This window comes from Lontra canadensis, unplaced genomic scaffold, assembly GCF_010015895.1.
Source record: "Lontra canadensis isolate GAN:19392208 unplaced genomic scaffold, GSC_riverotter_1.0 scaffold63, whole genome shotgun sequence".
Taxonomy (NCBI): Eukaryota; Metazoa; Chordata; class Mammalia; order Carnivora; family Mustelidae; genus Lontra; species Lontra canadensis.
The window spans coordinates 11710175-11731484 of NW_022631057.1; the positions used below are offsets into that span (position 1 = coordinate 11710175).

General features: G+C 56.0%; 1 protein-coding gene and 1 long non-coding RNA gene across 4 annotated transcripts in view; one reads left to right on the forward strand and one right to left on the reverse strand.

Annotated features, from left to right (window-relative positions):
• Positions 1-1069: 1069 nt before the first annotated feature.
• LOC116879860 lies at positions 1070-4884 on the reverse strand. Of its 3 annotated transcripts, XR_004385112.1 has the most exons (5): positions 4778-4884; positions 4041-4398; positions 2807-2885; positions 1776-1928; positions 1070-1183 (listed from the first exon to the last, which is right to left on the reverse strand). It is a non-coding gene; the product is annotated as an uncharacterized LOC116879860 (long non-coding RNA). The 3 variants fall into 3 exon arrangements; XR_004385113.1 differs by lacking the exon at positions 4041-4398 and having other exon boundaries at positions 4778-4880; XR_004385111.1 differs by lacking the exons at positions 2807-2885; positions 4041-4398 and having other exon boundaries at positions 4778-4883.
• The window catches only part of MFSD4A (major facilitator superfamily domain containing 4A), a 28463-nt gene continuing 11568 nt past the window's right edge, over positions 4416-21310 (forward strand). Inside the window, exons 1-5 of the mRNA XM_032878445.1 lie at positions 4416-4948; positions 15647-15845; positions 16523-16783; positions 19888-20056; positions 20500-20615. Of these exons, the coding sequence (XP_032734336.1) occupies positions 4719-4948; positions 15647-15845; positions 16523-16783; positions 19888-20056; positions 20500-20615 (975 nt within the window). The 5' untranslated portion in view covers positions 4416-4718. The remainder of the gene's footprint in view (positions 4949-15646; positions 15846-16522; positions 16784-19887; positions 20057-20499; positions 20616-21310) is intronic.

Sequence of the window (21310 nt, forward strand, 5' to 3'; positions counted from 1 at the left end):
TGGGGCTTGAACTCACAACCCCGAGATCAAGAGTCTCCCACTCTACGGACTGAGCCAGCCAGGTGCCCTCATTACCCCCATTTTAAGAGAGGAGGAAACCAAGGCTCAGTTTTGCACACATCTCACAGCTTGACTCCGAGCCCGGGCACACTAAAGTTGAGGCCGAGTGGCTCCCTGGGCAGTGCTGTAAATGGGATTGGGTGTCTGGGTGGAAGGATAATTTCAGAGGGTCCTTCCAACCCTCAACGTGAGGCTAGCTTCAACTAGTCCCGTTAACCACTAACACATATTCAGCACCACCAGTATTCTCTCCAGGATGCGCGTGGCCACCGGTCTCATTCTTAAGAGGCTCCTGGGCCATCTCACCCACTCCTGTCTCTCCTGGTCCCTCCTGGCACCCGCAGTCACCACCCCCCACCCACACAGGCTGATAACTCGGTTCATCCAGATAGTTGGCAAAGGAGATCTTCCTACGCATACCCATCTCCGCTGTTGGCATTCCTGTGGGGTAAGGTGGCCGGGTCATCTGGATACAGTTCTTGGCACCAAGCTGTCTGCCACTCCCCCCATCCCTCAGTGCTGAGCCCAGACCCAGCCTGCCAATCCACTCTGCACACTCTGGCCAGCAAGGAGATGATGCTGGGGCTGTGAAGATAAAATCCAGAAGTAGGGGAGAGGTGGCCTCATTTCCCAATGGCCAGAGGAACAGCAGATGTGCTTAATGACCTTAAACTGGAGACTTCTACTGCTCCTGCCTGCCTTCCTCCGAGCCGGGGAAGCAGAGACCAGAGGGTCCTGGGGACCCAAAGCAGGCCCACAGTCACTGAGAGGATCCTGCCAAATGTGAAATCAGGTCCAAGTCCAGACGAAAGGCTCTAGGCTGTGATCATCAAAACTTTTCTTTTTATACATTCTTTTTTAAAAATATTTTATTTATTTGAGAGAGAGGGAGAGCACAAGTGGTGTGGGGGGGTTGCGAAGGAGAAGGAGAAGAAGCAGGCTCCCCACTGAGCTGGGAGCCCAGATGCAGAGCTTGATCCCAGGTGATTGATGGGTTGCTGATCAACGTCCAGGTGTAAGCAGGAGTCAGGGAGTCAGGAGAGGGTGAACAGATCTCACCAAAAAGCCAGTCCTGGCACTCAGTGAAGAGCCAAGCTCATGGCCCTTCCTTGGAGGAGAGGCACTGCACAGACGTTGAGCAATGATTTAGGATGGACCCCCAAGGAAGGACCCTAGGAAGGTTAAGGAAAGCTTCCCAGAGGAGGTGACCCTTGAGGCAAATAAACAGATTTCAGTCTGCAAGCGCCTGAGGACCCTTCACTCCCATAGATCTTTTCTGCCTCTCTAGTCCATCTTCCCTTATTTTGGGGTCTCAAACTGCTTTCCAGAGCTAGTGAGGGTCGGGGATAATTTCCTTCCAATGCACGTGGGAGGAAACCTGAGAGTGGCTAAGGGACCATCCAAGGTTTTGTCGTTATAATTGAAGAACGACCCCAAGGTGCCCAGGGAGGGCTAGACATTCGGACAGTCGACACAGAAGAAATAGAGGACAGCTTCTGTCCTTAGGCAACTTGTTACCATTGGGAGATAAGATACATAGATGAAAACCCAAAAATAATTATAAGGGCAATGTGCAAATAATTCAGTACCCATCTACTTATCCGGGACCTGCTAACTGCAAGGCACTCTGTGAGGCACCTGGATGTGGGTGGGGTGAGTTGGCAAATAAAATATAATATGGTAAATATAGTCCTAGCCCTTACGAACTAACTCACCGTTTAACTGGCCGCAGGGGAGGCAGGGTGGCAGGAAGAGGAAGCCGGCAGTCCCTGGGTGTAACAGCTGACCCTGAAGATTATAGGGGGCCAGGAGGGGATCAGGGGCTTGCTGGAATTCGGGGATTGGGTAGGATTTTTCTGGAGAAATTTCTTGAAGAAGGTAGACAAGGTGATGATACCGAAAAATAGAGACAAAGAAGAATAAGAAGAGAGATTAAGCAAAACCTTTTCCCATATTCCTCCTTCCGCAACAGTCCAGGAAGAAAGCCTTCCCAGGCAAGACGAGATGTTTCCCCCTGCAGGCTCTCAAAGCACCCCCACGACAGAAAGAACGTCACAGCTGCGCCAGTTTCCCTGCCTGCTTGTCCCAGCACAGGGGCCCTGCAGGCCAAAAGGAAAGGGAAAGAAAGGAAAGGAAAGGAAGAAGAAGGCAGGAAGGCAGGCTTCAATTCTAAGGAGGCTGGATATTGTGTTCACGGAGAGTTCTCACTTCGTTTTTGTTTACTTACTTTTACTTTTCACTATTTTATCAAACCATAGCTTGCTTACAATAGAAGACACAAATCCTAAGTGTACATATGTGTGTATATGTGAATGGATTTTTATGTATGTTTATATCTGTGTAACCACCATCCAGATCAAGCTATAGAATGCTTCGAGCACCCCCAGACACACTGGGCTGCCTCACTGTACCAGGGTCACGGCTACTGTGGCTGGAGGAGCTGAACCAGTAGGGTGATGTATCTAGGGCTTACATCTAAGGAAATTATGAAAACATTTCAGGCGTTTGAGCTGAAAAGGCCAAGTGCTGGGGCAAGGTCATGTGCATGAAGGATAACATGCCCAGAGCCATTAGCCTTGTCCTGTGGGTGGCTGAGGGAGCCACAGGGAGGGGCGTTTCAGTTGAGCTCCAAACCTTTCCTTGCAACTGGAGCTGACTCACAGTGGAAGCGGACCCGCAGGAAATGATAGGTAAGGCCTCGAACAGTAAGAGGGATCAGTCAAGAACAGGACTGACAAGCTCTTACCAGCAGTGATGGGGTGGGAATACGAGACTCAAGTTGGAGATGGTTCCTTCCAACTTTGACCATCTACGGTTCTAAAAGTCTGTGAGAATGGCAGAGAGGACCTAATCAAATGCTTGTTGTTATGATTTATTTTTGGTTTTGTTTTCCAGAGGATAACTTTTTTAAAATCTTTCTTTTAATAAAGATTTTATTTATTTATTTGACAGACAGAAATCACAAGTAGGTAGAGAGGCAGGTGGGGGTGGGGGGGGACAGGCCCCCTGCTGAGCAGAGAGGCCAATGCGGGGAGAGGGGGTGTTGGCGGGGTGGGCTCCATCCCAGGACTCAGAGATCATGACCTGAGCCAAAGGCAGAGGCTTAACCCACTGAGCCACCCAGGCACCCCACAGAGGATAACTTCTGATTGAATCACAAATACTGTGTAGACTCACTTACCACCACTGAATAAATAATTCTTATAACCTCCCAAACCACCAAGCCACAGAGACCCTGAGGCTCTGCTCCCAGGCACTCAGAGTCTAGGGCGGATGGAGCAGATGCGGGAGCAAGTGTGGCTGTGAGACACAACCAGTACCTGCAGGAGAAGTTGGTTACCTGTCCTCAGGCCAAGTTGTCAGGAGAGGACCCACCCTCCTACCTCCTCAGCCGCTTCAGCTCTGGTTCCCCCTGGAGGGCCAGTGGCCATGATGTCATGGCTTCTGCCACCCCTAGAACACCTGAGCAGAGGTGACAGTCTGGAACGTATTGCTCTGCCTCCAGAGGCCAATGCAGGAACCCTGGCTCCCCCAGAAGCTGGTCCAAGCAGGACTTGTCAGTTCCATGGCCACCTGGGGGGAGGCACAGGCTGTGTCAGCCACAGGCTCCTCCAAGAACTACGGGTCTGGAGACTAACATCTCTCCCCCCACAACCCCATCCGGGGTTTTCCAGCATTAAAAACAAAACAAAACAAAACAAAACAGGAATTTTCCTCAGAACTCTAGGCCCAAAACACCCAAAGAATTTTTTCAGAATTCCTCATGGGATTCCTCCAGATCTCTGCCCTTTCCTTCCCCACTCCTCCTCCCCACTCCCCACCAGGAAGAAGGAGAGAGAATCCGGACAGAACATCTGCATCCTGCCACCTCCTGCACCTGTCCAGCGCCCCATGAGATGCGGCCGGCGAAGACCAGCTCTCGGGCGGAGCTTGGCATGAAGATGGGATGTTTCATAAGGTTTTCTGTCGCAAGTGCTCACCCTCTTGAGGTGCTAACGAAAGCCATGAATACTCTCCCAAGAAAAGCATGTATGTAGGTGATTGTCTTCTATTCCAGGGAAAGATGGGGGCGCTGTCAGACCCTCGAAGTCCATCTGTGAAGCCCCCGATGTGTAGGGGGCTGTGCTCCGGGGTTCCTCCACGGCAGAGCCCAAGCCAGGCTGGAGTCTGGGGGGGAACTGTCGCTCCCCGAGCGGACGCGGAGCGCTGGAAGAGCCCGCCCTCCAGGCTGTGCGAGCATCCAGGACGTCTCGGGCTCAGTTCGCCCAGCTCTGCAATGGGGGCTCAGGCCCCGCCGCCCCCGGGCGGGCCGTGCAAGGACGCGGGTGGGACGGGCAGCTGGAGAGGGGGTGGGAGCGAAGAGCGGCAGGCGGTCGGTCTCCCGCAGCCCGGGAGGGTGAGCGTGGGTTCGGGAAGCAGGGGGGACGCCGGCTCCCGGGCCGCGCGAGGAGGACGCGGACCCCGACGCGGTGCCCGGCGGCCGCACACGCGCCCCCCTCGCTCCCCCGGCCCGAGGGCGGGGCCCCTCGCCGGGCCGCCCCTCCCCGCCCCTCCCTCCCGGCCGCCGGCCTCCCGGGCCCAGCCGGCCCTCCCGCGGGCGGCGCGGCACTCGGGCACCGGCGCGCGGAGCCACAGCCGCCAGCCCGCCAGCCGGGGCCATGGGCTGCGACGGCCGCGTGTCCGGGCTGCTCCGCCGCAACCTGCAGCCCACGCTCACCTACTGGAGCGTCTTCTTCAGCTTCGGCCTGTGCATCGCCTTCCTGGGGCCCACGCTGCTGGACCTGCGCTGCCAGACGCACAGCTCGCTGCCCCAGATCTCCTGGGTCTTCTTCTCGCAGCAGCTCTGCCTCCTGCTGGGCAGCGCCCTCGGGGGCGTCTTCAAGAGGACGTGAGTGCCCGGCGCGCCCGCAGCCCCGCAGCCCCGCAGCCCCGCAGCCCCGCAGCCCTCTAGCCCCCCTCCCCCGCCGCTCCTCGGCACGGCCGCGCCGACCCTTCCCTTCCCTTCCTTTCCTTTCCTTCCCGTCCTTTCCTTTCCCTTCCCTCCCCTCCCCTTGCCGCCGCCGCGTCCCTGCCCCCGCGGAGCTGAGGCTGCCCGGCGCCCCAGCCTCCGGGCGGGCGACGACCACCTCTCCCCGCGCCGCCAGCCGCGCCCCGCCTTAGCTGAAGGACTGCCTCCCTCCCCCACCCCAGCTCTCCCCGGAAAAGTCTCTCCAGGGACTGAAGGTGACTTCGGGATTATTTATTTGCCTTCGCTCCCGGGGGTGAGGAGCTAAACCCGGCTCTCACCCGCCGCCCCGCCCGCGCGCGCCACGGGGCCAGGGGTGATGGAGTTGGCGGCGGCGGGAGAGTCTTCCTCCTGCTCCGCGGCTCCAAGCTTGGGCAGTAGCCCCTGCTGCCGGGGGCGGAATTGGAAGTGAGGTGGAAGGAGTGGGAGTGTCCCCTCAGGGGCCATGCTAGGTGCCAGAGCGGGCTGCTGCTTGACAGAGCGCCCCGGGGCGGGCTCCACGCACACCCTCGGCTCTGGTGCAGCGGACACACGCTAGTCGGCTGTTCCTTCTCCCCCGGGGGGCCTCGGGGCCGCTGGGTCCTGTGTGGTCCTGCTTCCGAGAGACTGCGGGTTCCCGCACTATCCCCTGGAGGCCAAGCCCTTCTGCCTCTGAGACACTCAGGACCTGACCATTAGGGCCATGTGGGGGAGGCGTGGGGTGTCTCAGGCGCACCTTGGCAAGGCGACCCCCCATCTCTGGTGCCAGGAGACCCCTCCACTTCTCCCACCCGGCCTTACTCCTCCATCTCTGTCCCAGGGCAGAACTCTAGCTTCTGCCTGCCATGGCCCCAGAGATGCCCCTTTGTATGCTTCTGCAGAGCCTCAGTCTCCGGCCTTAAATTGGACAGGGCCGCCCCCGCAGAGCCCTCTGGAAAGGCAGCAGGATTCGCTCTCCTAGTGCAGCTGGGAAAACAGACCCAAAGCAGGGAATAGATGACTTGCAAGCTGGAGATTTCCCTAGCCCCAGCTTCTGGCTGGCTGGTTTTCTGGACTGCACCGACTCAAGCAAGCAGAGGGCCAGGAACAAAACCATAGTTAGGCTATCCCAGAGAAACATCTGGAGGGGGGGATGCTTTCTGGGCCAGTTGCTCTCCCCCCTTGGCTCACTCCTCCACATGAGAGTGGGTTTTCCTATCCACCTTGCTTCTGGAGCTGATGGAGAGAATGCAGGTGTCACATAGATAGACCCCACTTTAAGGCACCCAGCTGACAAATCATTACCAATTAGGGTGTGATTAGCCCCATTATCAAATTCTCTTGTAAATGGAAGAATCCTCCTCTGAAGAAGCAAGTCTTGTGTATGCTGGTTTTTCTGTGGGTTTTATATAAGATTGGATGCATGGGGGATATAGAAAATCTTCAAAAAAATCTCAAGATCCTTCCTGATTCTGCCTCGAGGTTTAATTAGAAATCTAGCAGGGTGTTTTTTCTGTTTCTCCTTCTTTCTTTTTAAAAAGTATTTTGACTTACAAAAGCTTACCTGGAATTTTTTAGGACCTTACCTGGAATTTTTTAGGACCTGGGGTAGTGCAAAGAACAGGAAAGGGGAATGAGGATTATTCTAAATGGCAGGTTGAAGAGCCAGGTTTTGTGAAAACAACAGAGATCCACACCCAGCTGGGCCCTGTCTCCCTCACTTGCTCCACACCTCGATCACTGGCTCCCTCCTTAACCAGGAGCTCTGAGCAGGCAGTGGAAAGGGTCCTGGGGCTCGCGGGAAAGAAAAATGATATTGGTAACAGTAATAACTAACTTCACCGAACTGTCGCTCAAGGCCGGGCACTGCTCTCTGTACCTCACTTGTACTGACATTTGTCTTCCCCCCAGCCCTACGGATTAGTACTATTTTCTCCCTATTTTGTGCATAAGGAAGCTGAGGCACAGAGAGGGCAAGACACTTGCCCCAGGTCATACCACACCGCTGTTTACGTCAAGATTTGAACACAGGCATTCGTCTCTAGAAGCAGATGCGTGGGAAATGGCTCTTGCTTCATGAGCAGTCAGCGTGAACTGTGTAGGGCACAAGTTACACCCTGTCCTCTCCAGACACAGACATATGGGTTGCGGATTCCTGAGCTGACACTCCTGGGAAGGAAACCCAGGGCCTCTGGGGCTTCCTGCTGGGATCTGAGGGTGGGGGTAGGGTGCGGTGGAGGGCATTAAGTCCTATCAGTTCAAGTTCACATTTAAATTCGAGACCTCAGTCCTCCTGCCCCCAAAACAAAATGTCAGGAAGAACCCTTCCCTTTGGCTAAGAGCAAAGTAGACTTCAGTGGGAATGAAAGGTGTGGCAACAGGGGTGGTTTGTGTGTCCACGGGAGTCACTACCCAGCTTGGACCTGACAGCTTGTCACAATCCCCAATTTCTCAAAACAAAGCTCGGAAACCAACCACTAAAGCTTAACTCTGTGGGCCCTCACTGCAAGTTCAGATGCTAGTACCCCCCACCCCAACCCCCATACGCTTTTCAGCTTAAGTGATTACCAGATAGCGCTAGTGCTCCAGGCTGGTACTGGTGAGAGCATGGGGGAGGGGTTGGTTTGACACATGGCGAGAGCCAGATGTTGTGGACGGACTCCCCGAGAGGCACGGGGCAGCTCAAGTCAAGAGCTGACTACTGCTTGGCCCAGACTGAGGACCAGGGCTGAAGAGGGATTCTGAATGCCTCCGCAGGGACATGCATTGGAGGGTCCGCATTTGAACAGCCTTGGATGTTAGAGTCGGACAGGACAGGACAGGAGCTCTCTGCTCAGGGTAGGATCAGGACCCCCTACAACCCCTTATCCCCTGCCCCCGTCTCAGTCAGTTAAGCCTCTGCCTTCGGTTCAGGTCCTGATCCTGGGGTCCTGGGATCGAGCCCCACATCAGGCTCCTTGCTCAGTGGGAACCTGCTTCTTCTCCCTCTGCCTGCTGCTCCCGCTGCTTGTACTCTCTTTCAAATAAATAAATAAAAATCTAAAAAAAGAGAGAGAGAGAGAAATATCTTGCTTATCGGGATCGAGGAGCCATTCAGAGACGAGAACACAAAGTCACCCCGTTGGCAGGGTGTATAGGTATGTGCTTTGTCAGATAGGAAAGAGAAAGTGGTATTTAGATAAAAGGTTAGGGGTTTTTCTTCCTGGTTTCTTGGGGACCTGTCTAACCACCTTGGGCAGTTGGGAGACCCCTTTATCTCAAAGGCATCAGGGTAGATAAATGGCTTTCAGACCTTCCCTGTCCTTCTCCCAGCCTCACCTTGGCCTCTCTCCCCTGCATGCACACTCTTTATTGAAGGCTAGAGTTCTTCCCCTCTGCCGTACTCACGGTCTCCTTCTCTACCTCTAATTTTCCCACTCCTGCAAGTCCTGCCCTGCCCCAGACCCAGCTCTCACTCCCTCCTGCCCCTTGCGTGAAATCCAGTCTTCCTTCCATGGAGGGGTTTCCCAGGCCACTGTCAAACCTGCTTCCCCAAGGCGCTGGCCCCCTGAAGCACCTGTAACACAATACAAAAGCCAGTTTCATCCTCTGAACTGTGCCCTGGGTGGTCTCCCATCTAGAAAGGCTCTGCCTCTCTCTCCAGCAGCTTGTCCACATTTCAGCATGCAGCAAACCTGGGCTGAGAGCCTCCTGGGGGTCTGGCCCCAGACGTGATTCTTGCTTTAAAAAAATTTTTTTTTAAAGATTTTATTTATTTACTTGTCAGAGAGAGAGAGGGAGAAAGATCACAAGTAGGCAGAGGCAGGCAGAGACAGAGGGAAAAGCAGATTCCCTGCCGAGCAAGGAGCCCAATATGGGACTGGATCCCAGGACGCTGGGATCATGACCTGAGCCGAAGGCAGCCGCTTAACCAACTGAGCCACCCAGGTGTCCCGTGATTGTTGCTTTAAAAAACTCATCTCAGTGGGGCACCTGGGTGTCTCAGTCATTGGGCATCTGCCTTCAGCCCAGGTCATGATCCCATGATCCCATTTGGGATCGAGCCCCAAATCCAGCTCTCTGCTCAGCAGGATGTCTGCTTCTCCCTCTCCCACTCTCCCTGCTTGTGTTCCCTCTCTCACTGTGTCTCTCTCTGTCAAAATGAGTAAAATCTTTAAAAAAAAAAAAAAAGAAGAAGAAGAAGAAAAAGAAAGAAAGAAAGAAAGAAAGAAAGAAAAAGAAAGAGAAAGAAACTCATCTCAGCCTGGGAGTTACCATACGACCCCACAGTGCCACTCCTAGGTATATGCCTCAAAGAACTGAAAGCATGTCAACACAAAACCTTGTACAGGAATAGCAGCATTATTCATTAGAGCCAAAAAGTGGAAACCAACCAGATGTTCATCAGTGGATGGACGGACAAACGAAATGTAGTACACCTACACAGCGGGGTGGTATTCAGCTAGAAAAAGCAAGGCTCTTATGCACGCTACAGCATGGGGGAAACTTGAAAACAAAATGCTAAGGGGAAGGAGCCAGGCACAAAAGACCTCGTGCTGTATGGTTCCATTTCTGTGAAAGTCCTGAAAGGGAAAATCTACTGATACGGAGAGTAGAGTGGTAGGTTCCCAGCATACGGGAAAGGAATGGTGCAAGGGACGCCCTGTGGGTACGGGGTTTCTCTCTGAGGTGAGAGCAATGTTCTGAACTCAGATGGTAGTGACGGCTTCACAGCTCTGAATGGCTAAAAACCACCGAATCATATACTTGGAAGAGATGCATTTTGTGGTATGTAAATTATCTCAGAAAATTTTTAAGATTTATTTTTTTTAAGTAAGCTCTACACCCCATGTGGGACCCGAACCCACAGCCTTGAGATCAAGAGTTGCACACTCCACTGACAGAGCCAGCTAGGCACCCCTGTCTCCGTTTCTTTTTTATTTCTTTTTTTAAGATTTTTATTTATTTATTTGACAGAGATTACAAGTAGGCAGAGAGGCAGGCAGAGAGAGAGAGGAGGAAGCAGGCTTCCCGCTGAGCAGAGAGCCCTATTCAGGGCTTGATCCCAGGAGCCTGAGATCATGACCTGAGCCAAAGGCAGAGGCTTTAACCCACTGAGCCACCCAGGCGCCCCCGCTGTCTCCGTTTCTTAAATTAAAAAAAGAATCTTGAAATGCAAAGGTTTCAAAACTCATCCCACCCCTTAATTCACTCATCCAACAAGTATCTTTTGAGCCAGACACCGTTTGCAGGGGTGAACACAGTGGACAAGGTCCCCGCTCCCATGGAGCTTATGCTCCGTAGCCCCCATCAGTGAACCAGAGGATGGGAAGCAGGGTGGGGCTGGAGCGTAACAGAGTTGAGAGTTTATTTTTACCAGCGGGTCAGGGAAGGCTGCTCTGAGGCAGTGACATTTGAGCTGATGCCTGAAGGCCAGGAGGGACCATGCATTCGAGTAACTGGAGGAGAGGGTTCTGGGCATAAGGAGCTACAAGTCCATCCAAAGCCGGGAAGTGCTCCCTGCAAGGCTAGCTCCCCAGCAGCCCCGGGGTGCAGCAGCCCCAACGGGCCCTGAGTCCTGCCTTAGGTTGGGATCTCCCCAAAGACAGGCTTTCTTGCTGCTCCCTCTGAGTCTCCTGATCCTTAACACAGGGCCCTGAGCAAGCTGGGTTGTCATTGTGGGAATGACTGGTTAGAGGGGGGCCTTCCCCTGACCCCTCTGTCTGGGTCGTCCCTTCCCCATTGGGCAGCTTGAGCTCCGGTCTCCTGCCTGCCCAAGATCCCAGGAGATGCCCTGACTCCTGTTTTTTTGTCCCAAGCCCATTCCTCTCTTGGAAGCTGCCAGCTCCTTTCGGCGTGGGGAGGACCTGGGGATGCCTCTGACTCTTTCTGGGTTCTGGGGGCTTCTCCTCTTCCCTGGCTCCTCCAGGAAGAAGATTATCAGGGTGGGGATGTCCTGAGGCAAGACTGTGGGCACAGCAGTGCCCAGCCTGGGGTCCCTCACGTCGCGGTGGCAAGGGGCTGGTCCTCAGCAGCATTTCTCACCACAGGCGGGCGTGGAGGGCAGGCTGGGCTGGCTCCTGTCTTACTGCTTAAGCCCTTTCCCTGGTTGGGAGCCAAGCAGCCCCTCCTCTTATCACGGAACCGGGAGGGCCAGAGCCAACACCCTGGCAAGGCCAAGTCAAGGTGATCACGTGTATCCTCGGGGTAAAGCAGAGCACCTGGGCCAGAAGCGTGCTCAAGGTCACACAGCAGACTGGTGGGGCAGGCACCACGAGGCTCTCCCTCCCCCATTTCACCTTCCACATGGAGCCATCAATGAGTAACCTGGCCATTTCTCAAGCTTCCTGAGGAAGGGTTCCTTAAACTCTCTGAGCTCTTCCTGCATCTCCCCAGGCCTTAGGGAAGTGGGACCCCCCTCTTTCACTGGCCTGAATTAACCTCTGAACCCAGGACCAGGGAAGGGAGGATCAAGGAACGACACAATGCTGGCCTTCACCTGGACTGGGAGTCAGAAAACCGGATCCTGACTCTTTTCCCCTGTCGGGGCTCGGCTCCTGATCTATAAAATGAGGGGTAGTCCTTGCTGCCACTGTAGCAGTTCCTGAACCGACCTCCCACGGTCACCCCAGACCAGCAGGCTCTGCGGCCCCGCCTGGCTGGGGAATCCGGGAGCTGCTGAGCACACTCCCCTGGCAGGGAGGAGGTGAGCACTGGGGAAGGGAGCTGCCAGTGGCCGGAGAAAGATCCCAGGGAGCAAGCAAAAAAAGACTGTAAGATCACACTGACTGCACATGCACAGCAGCTGCAGGAGACAGAGCTTACCGTCCGCATTCATAAAGGAGCTAAGTATTCCCCCCCTGCAAGCTCAGAGGGACTGTGTGTAAATGCTTTGCCCTGAGCTGCCGCTGGAAAGTGGAGGGTTAGGAGGACCAGTCTTTTTTTTTTTTTTTAAATTTTTAATTTTCAATTGAAGTATAGTTGACATTCGTATTTTATCCGTTTCAAGTGCACAACATAGTGATTGGACATTTCTGTATGCTAGTCCAATTATACATCCTACTACATTTGTGCTGCCAAAGCTGTTTTGACATTATTATTCCATAATTTTCAATTACCCACGTTCCTGGAAGGGGCCTTTGACCAAACCATTAAGTGACCGAGCCAATTAGTCTATTTCAGTCTGGCTCCGGGATGTATCTGGGACTTCTTTTCCCTTGGCTGCAGTACACCGTTCTCAAGAAATGTGTTCAGGCTGAGTTTTGGAATGCCCAGGCACAGCCCTGCTGAAGCAGCTGAGGAGGGCAGGCCGTTGCTGGGGTGGAGACACAGGCTTTCCTGTGCCACAGCTGTCCCCAGGAAATGGGGCACGTCTCCAAGATGGGCTTTGCCCTCCCCAGCCCTAGCTGGTTAAGTGGCAGGTTCAAATCATGCCCCAGGGGCTGGCAGGAGATGCAGGAAGGGGCCTTCCCAGGCCAGTTTCCCTCCAGCCTCTCCTTTCTGTTTTCTCATCCCTTCCTGGCTGTCCCTGAGCCCGGGAACAAAAATCTTCCCTGTGGGCATCAAGTGTCCTCCAGAACGATAAGGTGAGAAGGTACAAATGGAAGAGAGGAGAGGCCAAGATGGGGCAGTCCACTGTGACCGTGGCCCTTCTCCGGCCCTTCCCCAGCCTCCTGCTGCTACACTGTCATCCCAGCCCTACCTAAGGCTTTATCTCTGGCCTCTGTCTCTGTCTCCGACTCTCTCTCTGTCACGTACCACAACTCCCGCATGAGGCCCCACTAAGTCTCCAGGCCATCCTGTGTGGGGTGACAAGGCAAGCCTTCCTCAAGCACGTTTCCCATCTGGGCGGCAACAGCCAGCACCCCTGGATGGAACAGCAGCTCGGGGCCAAGCGCGGTGCCAGGCACGGGGCCCGCAGCGAGCAGGCTGCCGCACATGCCTTGGGAAGCTCGTCACGGAGCCAGGAGTCAGCAGTTATCCCAGGAAGGGTTTGAAGCTGCCAGAGCGCCCGCAGAGGGACCCCTGGGGGCTCATGTTCCAGCCACCACAGCTGTTCCCGCTGGTTCCCAGCCGGGTCTGTGGCCCAGCACCAGCCCTTTTACACACACACACACACACACACACACACACACACACACACTCCCTCTCCCTCTCTCTGTCCACCACGGAAGCGCAGCGTGGCCTAGGCATTACCAAGATGAAGACCTGGGTTCGAGTCCAGACCCTCGGCTGCTTTCTCACACTCTCTCAGTCCTAGTTTACGTGTGGGTCCAGCAGGCACCATCGCAAAGCTGACCACCCTGGGCCTGTGAGCAAAGGTTAGCTGTCATTTTCTTTTCCCGCAGCTCTCCTGGCCACGCTCACTTGCTGATCCGACGTCCCATTCCCACAGGGCTGTTTTGTTTGATTGATTGTTTGTTTTTTAAGATTCTATTTGTTTATTTGAGAGAGAGAGAGCACGAGCCAGCAGGGGTTGGTGGGAAGCAGAGGGGGAGGGGAAAGCAGACTCTCCACTGAGCAGGGAGCCTGAAGCGGGGTCTCGACCCCAGGACCCCGGGATCGGGGCCTGAGCTGAAGGTGGACACTTAACGGATTGAGCCACCTGGGCCCCCTACAGGGCTGGTCATTAGCCACATTCGTCTGGGTCTTTCAGGGCCACAGTGATAACGTGTGACCTCTTCATGACAGTCTGCCCTTGACTTGCGGTGTCCACGCTTTACTGCAGAGTGGTGAGCGAGGTGGTGGAGAGGTCACCCCACCCCGTGTATGTGCGCACTCGATGGGGAGAATAGTGGAGGGGGAGAGGGGGACCTTCTTGCTATCCCTGAAGTCAGGCCAGCCAGGAGGCTGCCGGGTTCATCTTGTGCAGGCAAAGGAACGGAAAAGAGTGAGTGAGCAATCATGAGAAGCCTGCCGCGTTCATCACCCGTGGAGACATGGGCATCCCCTCTGCGCCGGGTGCCAGGGAGCGAAGGGAGACTCGAGGCCGGTTGCAGAGGCAGACATGCACGAAGCTCAGTGGGTCCCCCAAGCTGTCAGCAGGGGAAGGGGGGCCGGGAGAGACCTGAGCAAGCCTCCCCACGACACCACCCTCCTGGCCCTCCTTCTAGTGGCTGGGGTGAAGTGTGGCCGGAGTCCGCATCTTCCTGCTCACACAGAGTTGGGAACAGACAGGGGTCATGATCAGTGATCTCCCCAGCAGATCAGCCTGGAAACAAGAAAAGAGGAAGTAATGAACTAGTGCTATCGGCAGAGGCCTTCTGATAACGGAAGTAATCAAAGATGGACCAAAAGGAGAAGTAGAGAGCCAGAGGGGGCAGAGGCATGACCATCAAGGGAAAGACATAGCTGAAAGCTCTCCCGGGGCCTCCCTCTTTTCCTTAATGTGCTGGAACCTCAGGTCTTCTGGCCACACGCCCCTGCCACTTCTCCAGGTCCAGCTGCCAGAACTTTTCATAATCTGAAAACCTTCTGTTATAACCTCTTTGTTCCAGAACCACCTTCTTCTTCTTCTTCTTTTGTTTTAAAAGTAGGCTCTATGCCCAATGTGGTGCTTGAACTCACAACTCTGAGATCAAGAGTAGTATGTTCTGCCGACTGAGGCAGCCAGGCATCCCAAGAACCTTCTTCCTACCCAATGTCCTTCACCCACATTAGCCTTTCAGAGTGTTTCCAGAAAACACTAGACATCCTTCCTTTCTCAGAGTCTGGTTATTGGGTAGGGCGTACCAACATGATCTTGACGGAGCCCTAAGACATACCATTCACTCGCTCACTCGTGTTCCATTCACTTCCCCTCATTCCTGAGGGGAACAGGACTCAGCCTGCCTGTTGTGGGCTCTTCTGCAGGAAGGTCAACCTCCCAGATACCTCTCATTGGGGACAGCCACAGGGACTCCATTCCAGAAACTTGCAGAGCCAAGATCTCTGCCCAAGGGCCAGGGGGATGGGGTGGAGGAAGGTGCCAAGTTACCCAAATACCTTGGCTGCGGGCTTTGGTTCAGGTGGTTTTAGTTGGCGCCTGTGAAGGGCCCTTTGGCCATTCCTGTGTGGGGAGAGCGCACTGCAGCCCTGCTGGGGAGGGGAGAGGTTCGGGTTCCACCCCAGGCCCCACCCCCACCGTTTCCCCGAATATGGCACAGTACCTTGGGATACTCAAATCAGATGCCCCTCACACATCCGTGAGAGAGACCGAAAGACCTCTGTGTATAATAGTTTATGAGTAAACTATTCATTTATTATTTTAAAGGTTTTATTTTTAAGTCCTCTTTCCGCCCATCTTGGGGCTCGAACTCACAACCCCAAGATCAAGGGTCACACGACTCTACTGACTGAGCCAGCCAGGCGCCTCTACCTAAGCAATTTAAAACTGCTTGTACGTGAAACAGGAGCAGTTATGCTTCCTTCAGTGCATATCCTGGGCCGCCTCTGTGCGGCAGGGACTGCAACCCGAGAAGACGGGGGACACGAGGGACATCGCATCTGCAAGCTCCAAGCTAATGACAGAGCTTCTTCCGCAGCCCCCTCCCCTTTTCTACCAGAGGCATCCCCGAGGCTGCCCGGCGGAGGGAGGGCAAGGAGGGGGCTCTGTATTTGGAGAACCCAGAGCCCCTCCCCTGACTCACGCCTCTACTCCTGCAGCCTGGCCCAGTCGTTATGGGCCCTCTTCACGTCCACGCTGGCCATCTCGCTGGTGTTTGCCATCATCCCCTTATGCCGAGACGTGCAGGTGCTGGCCTCAGTCATGGCGCTGGCGGGCCTGGCCATGGGCTGCATCGACACCGTGGCCAACATGCAGCTGGTGAGGATCTACCAGAAGGACTCGGCCGTCTTCCTCCAGGTGAGTCCACTCGTGGGCATGGGGCTGGGTGGTGGGAGGCCACGGGGTGTTCCCTGGGCCCTGGCCACCTCTCCCGGGCCCCTCCCCGGCGCTAGGTGTCTTTTACTTTAGGCCAGTTGGTGATGCGGTAGGAGACCTGGGGACTCAGTGCAGTGTGGCCACTTCTAGTCACGATCTCTGGACTTGGGTCTCCTCCTCTCTCAAAGGCTGTCATGCTCCCTGTGTGCAGGGTGGTCACGGGAGTCTAGGCGCCCCCCCCCCCCAGAAGAGGTTCTTCGTGAACCCGAGAGTGCTATGATGGCAAGACCGGAGGGCTTGTTGTTTTCTTGACTCCTTCCCCCTCTCTGTATTTCCCTTCCTGTCCAGCCCTGCCCTTTATCAAGCCCCCATCCTTATGGGGGTGTTAGCTGGTAGATGTTATCATGGGGCCAGCCCCCAGTTGTGGTTAAGATTTGGGAAAGAAGGAAGTGGGAGGGAGGAGAATGGCCACTGTCACCCAAGTTCTCCCAGACCAAGAAGGTCGTGGAGAGGAACATCTCTCCTCACTTCTCCTGCTTTCCTATTGCTCCCCCACTCTGGGACCAGGCAGGGGCTCCCCAGATGGGGCACAAAGTGGGGGATGGGCTAGGAAGCTTGAGCCATCCCCCCTACCCCTGCCACTTCTCTTCGCTCCTCAGGTTCTCCATTTCTTTGTGGGCTTCGGTGCTCTGCTGAGCCCCCTGATTGCCGACCCCTTCCTGTCTGAGGCCAACTGCTTGCCTGCCAATGGCACAGCCAACAGCACCTCTGGCAGTCACCTGTTCCACGCGTCCAGGGTCCTGGGCCAGCACCATGCTGAGGTGTGGCGTTTGTCCAACCAGTCACTCTCCAAGCTGCCTCCGCAGGACAGAGCCGGGACCCGTGTGTCATACGCCTTCTGGATCATGGCCCTGATCAATGTGAGTGCCACGAGGGGAGGGCTGGTTGGGGACAAGTGGACAGCCACACCTACCAGTCCATACCAGCTCCCAGGGTAGACTCTTCTGATTATGAGCAACGTGCTGACCTGTGGGAAGGTAAGGGGATGGGAAAACTGACCCCCTCCGGGGAGGTATCTGAAGGCAAAGGGGGGTCACAGGAGGTCCTCTCGAAGGTCCTTGTTGGGGACAATCCATGACTGTGATCTCAAGGGAGATAAAGCCGTGAGCAGGTTTAGCACAATGGAATCAGGGTCAACTTTCAAGCCATCTTAGGCTCCATGGGAAACCAGCTCTTTTCCTCTGAGGCCAGACAAAGCACATCCAGGGGCAGAGCCCTGTATGATGTCAGGCTCTTCCCCAGGGCCCTTAATCGTTGGTGGGATTCTCCTGCGCCCTGGTGTGAGGTGGGCTCCTGCGGAGGCTGGGGGATGGACGAGATGACCTCTGAAGGATCCTGCCTACACCAAGGCTGCCACAGAGCAGAGCAGAGAGGCCACTCACAGTGACTGGGTCAGTTACTAAGGCCGCTCTGCTCCCCAGCTGCCGTCCTCCCCATCAGCCTGACTGTCTCTGGCTAGAAACCCCCGGTGCTCTGCAACAGGTTCTCGTGGAGGAGCCCAGGCTGTGGCCAGAGGCACCCCTACCCTCTCTGCAGCTGGGGATGCACCGTCAGAAGCACCAGCCGCAGATCAGGCCTCCTGGCTGGGGCCCGGCCTGGGCTGGGGGTGCCGATGGAGTACTCCAGGGCCCCATTTGCCTGACTGTGGGCGGAGGACCAGATGGCTTGTCATGACTGAGGGCCTCAGTTGGCTCCGGGCAGACTTGTCCCCCCTCCAGGGACAGGCAGGCTGGGTTCAGGCACCCAGCTGCTGTTGGGCCTCAAAGTGACAGGGTACATGTCACACTGAATGGGGTCTCTGAGATCATCCAGTCCTGTGGAGCAGCAGAGCGGGGGTGGCACACCGTCCCGGGGACCATCGGTGGCTAGTAAGGACCGGATCAGTGGCTAGCAACGCTCTGGCCGGGCTGGAACCCTGGATCCGCGCACAGACCCCCTTCCTCCTGCCTCAGAGTCAGCGCTCATTTTTCCTTTCTTCTCCTTTGTAATTTTCCTTGTATCAGAATCTTCCCTCGGGGCTCTCCAAAACCCAGGCCCCATCTCTTGCTCTTTCCATGTTCTGTCCATGCCGATCGTTGCTTTGGAAACAATACAGTGTTGGGCGTGTGGCTGCCAAGGGGGTACCTGCGAGGGGCAGGAGCACTGTCCAAACAATGTCGAAGCTAAGACTCTGGGACCAGGAAGCCGGAAGGTCCAGCTTAAGTGGCAGTCTGTTTTCTGTTGCCCCACGAAGTGCAGACTGGAGGCGCTTGGCTGCAGGATGTCCGGACTTTTATACTGGTTTGTTTCTGAAGATAAACAGTCCAGCCCAGAAGAGAATGGGGCCGTGCACGCTTGTGGTCATGCATGTTTACACTCACTCCCACACACGCACCCGCACAGCCCACCCGCACAGCCCACCCAGCACTCTCTGACTTTGAAGGTGGAGCTCGCCTCCTCTGAATGGGCTTCTCATAAAGGCAGTGTTCCGCAGGGCCAATCCCCCGTGTCGTCCTTCCCACCACGTGCCTCCCTGGAAAGCCCCACTTGCAGTGACCAGGCTCTTTACAGCTGTTTCCCCTTGGCCTTCACTCAGGCCTTCTGCTGCTGCAGGCCTCTGTGTGAGGGTTTCCTGTTTCCCCCATCAGACTGGAGGGAGGGCTTGTCTCCCCCATCAGACCTGGACTCCTGAGGGCGGGGGTCATCTCCTCCCCCTTGGGCCTGATGTGTGGTGCTGCCGTGGCATGTCTGGCCTGGACGCAGCTCCGAGTACGGAGGGAGGCTCCTGCAGGCACAGCACTGCAGGGAGGGGCCAGCACTAGGCTGGTGTTCTTGGAGGGGGCACCCCTGGGAAAATGCCCCCATGCGCCAGCCTGGCTCCAGGGGTGGGGAGGCCCCCTCGGCGCCACGTGGGCCCTGCTGCCTCCGGCGTCCACAGTGGCTGCACCCATCGGGGCGGGGCGTGGGGGGGAGGTTGGGGAGGGCCTCTGGGGAGCTTCCGCAGCCCCCTGGGGCTTCCTTTCTTTCCTGAGCGAAGGGAACTGGGAAGAAGCTGCGGCAGGAAGCAGAGGTCAGACTTGACGAAGAGCTTCCTGGAGGCGGGGGAGCTTGGATGCAGGCCGGGCACCCGAGGGAGGCGGCGGAGGCTTCTCCAGGCAACCGCAGAGGCAGGAGACACCTCTCATTGCTCTGGGGGTTCCCGAAACCCCAGTGGCTTAGTGGGACTAGCCGCGCGCGGAACACCGGGCTTGTGTGTGCATGCTGCTCGGAGCCTGCATCAAAAGCAGCGCCTGTCTCCACTTTTCCAGTTTGGACATGAGGCCCCTGAGGACAGGCTCTGTACCTCCTCAGAATAACGTCAACCAGACAAGCCCCGAGGGGGCCTTGGCCCTGGACACAGTCAGGGCACCCAGGCTCCCCTCCCACTCTGCCCCACATCGGCTATGTGACCAGGCACTAAGGTTCTTGGGGTCTGTAGCTTCCGGTTCTGATCTCTTCCCATTGCAACAGGTCATGACTGAGTCATAACTTTGAGCCTCAGTCGCCCCATCTGGAAAATGGGCAAAGTAAACAAAAGCAAGCTGTCTTTGTAAAGTGTCAGTTGATGTCCCGGCACGAAGCAGTGTGGGGGTACCATTCAGGGTAAGGATCTTAGAAACGAGTTTATCTCTGGCCCCTCTCCAGGACCAGAGCCCTGGTATGAGTCCGAGTCTGGCGTGGGACAAGGAGCTGTCTGCCAGAAAACGGATGTGGTTAAGGCTGGGCCGCAATGAAACCAGTCTGCGCTGGGTCAACACACCTTGGCACCCTTGGCCGGCGACAGTGTATTTCCCAGGTGGACACCCCGGGGAAAGAGCTGTCTTCCATCAGGACTGTGCAGACACTCGCTGTTCGACCGTGTGGTGGTGTCAACAGCGGGGCCAGGCTCGGGAAGGGGCCCGCCTGCCAGGAACGGGGCTCTCCTGACCCTCTGCCCACCCCCCAGCTCCCGGTGCCCCTGGCCGTGCTGTTTCTGCTGTCCAAAGAGCGGCTGCTGGCCTGCTGCCCCCAGAGGACACCCCTGCTCCTGTCTGCCGATGAGCTGGCGCTGGAGACGCAGCCTCCCGAGAAGGAAGATGCCTCCTCCCTGTCCTCAAAGTTTCAGCCACACCCAGGTGGGGGCTCTAACGACCTTTGCCGCCCACAGCCCCACACCGAGGCTGCCCTGGTGTCCCCTTCCCCCGGAGGAGGAACGTAGATCCCATCCTGGGTAATGGTGGCTGGAAACAAGCCACGGCACTGCTGGCTGGCGAGAAGGGGCTGGAGAGATCCTGCCAAAGCGTGCGGGTTCGGGTTGCCATTCAACAGCCCCAGCCTCCCCTCTGCCTAGACCGGCCTGCATGACCTGGGCCCAGTTACTGGAGCGCTCAGAGGCTTGCCTCCACCAGGACTGAGAGGGCCGTCCCTAACAGGTGGTGGAAGTTAGTAGAAGGTGGGAGGCGTACGTGGTTCCCATTCTGCCAGGCTCTCTACCTGCCAGCGGCTTCCCTGGGGCCTGCAGGGGGGGAAGGAAGGAGCAGGAGCTGAAACTCACCCTTCGTCCTTGTGTCTCCTCCAGGCCACAAGGACCTGTTCAGCTGCTACCAGAGGAAGAATTTCAAAGGAGCCCCTTGTTCCTTCTTCGCCATCCACATCACAGCGGCCCTGGTCCTGTTCATGACCGACGGGCTGACGGTGAGCCTGCCCTCCTCCCGGGAGACTCCAGCTGGGGGTAGCAAGAGAAAGAGCCAAGCATCGTGGTTTCCTAAAGGCCTTACCTCTAGTACAGTGGATTCAAACACTTATGCTAAATGGGGGAGACCGTCTGCAGAATTGTTCGCAGCCCCTTGGTACCATCTCTTCTGTCCTAACCCATTGTCTTTATTTTCCTTAACTCTGTGGCTAGGGGCTTCTCTGGTTTGTTCCCAAGGGTGGGCTACCCACATTTGTTTAAAGGAGCAGAGCCCAGGGGCGCTTGGGTGTCTCAGTCGGTGAAACGTCTGCCTTCGGCTCAGGTCATGATCCCAGGGTCCTGGGATCCTACATCGGGCTCTCTGCTCAGCAGGGAGTCTCCTTCTCCCTCTGACCCTCTCCCTTTCCCCCCACCGCTTGTGCACATACACTCTCTCAAATAAACAAAAAAATCTTAAAAAAAAAAATAAGTAAAGGGGTAGAGCCCTATTTCTCCAGGTAGAGGTCACGCTGTGTAAACCCGAGGGCACTCTGCTTCCTGGAACACACTCCAAACCCCAGCTTCTCAAGCTGTGTGGTAAACAAGCGACAGGCAGGGCTGGGCCCAGCTCCGTGACCTACAGGGGCCTCTGCTACTCTAGTTAGTGTCTGTCCTCAGAAGTCTCGGAGGATCCGGTCGGGGTCCTTCTGAATGGCTG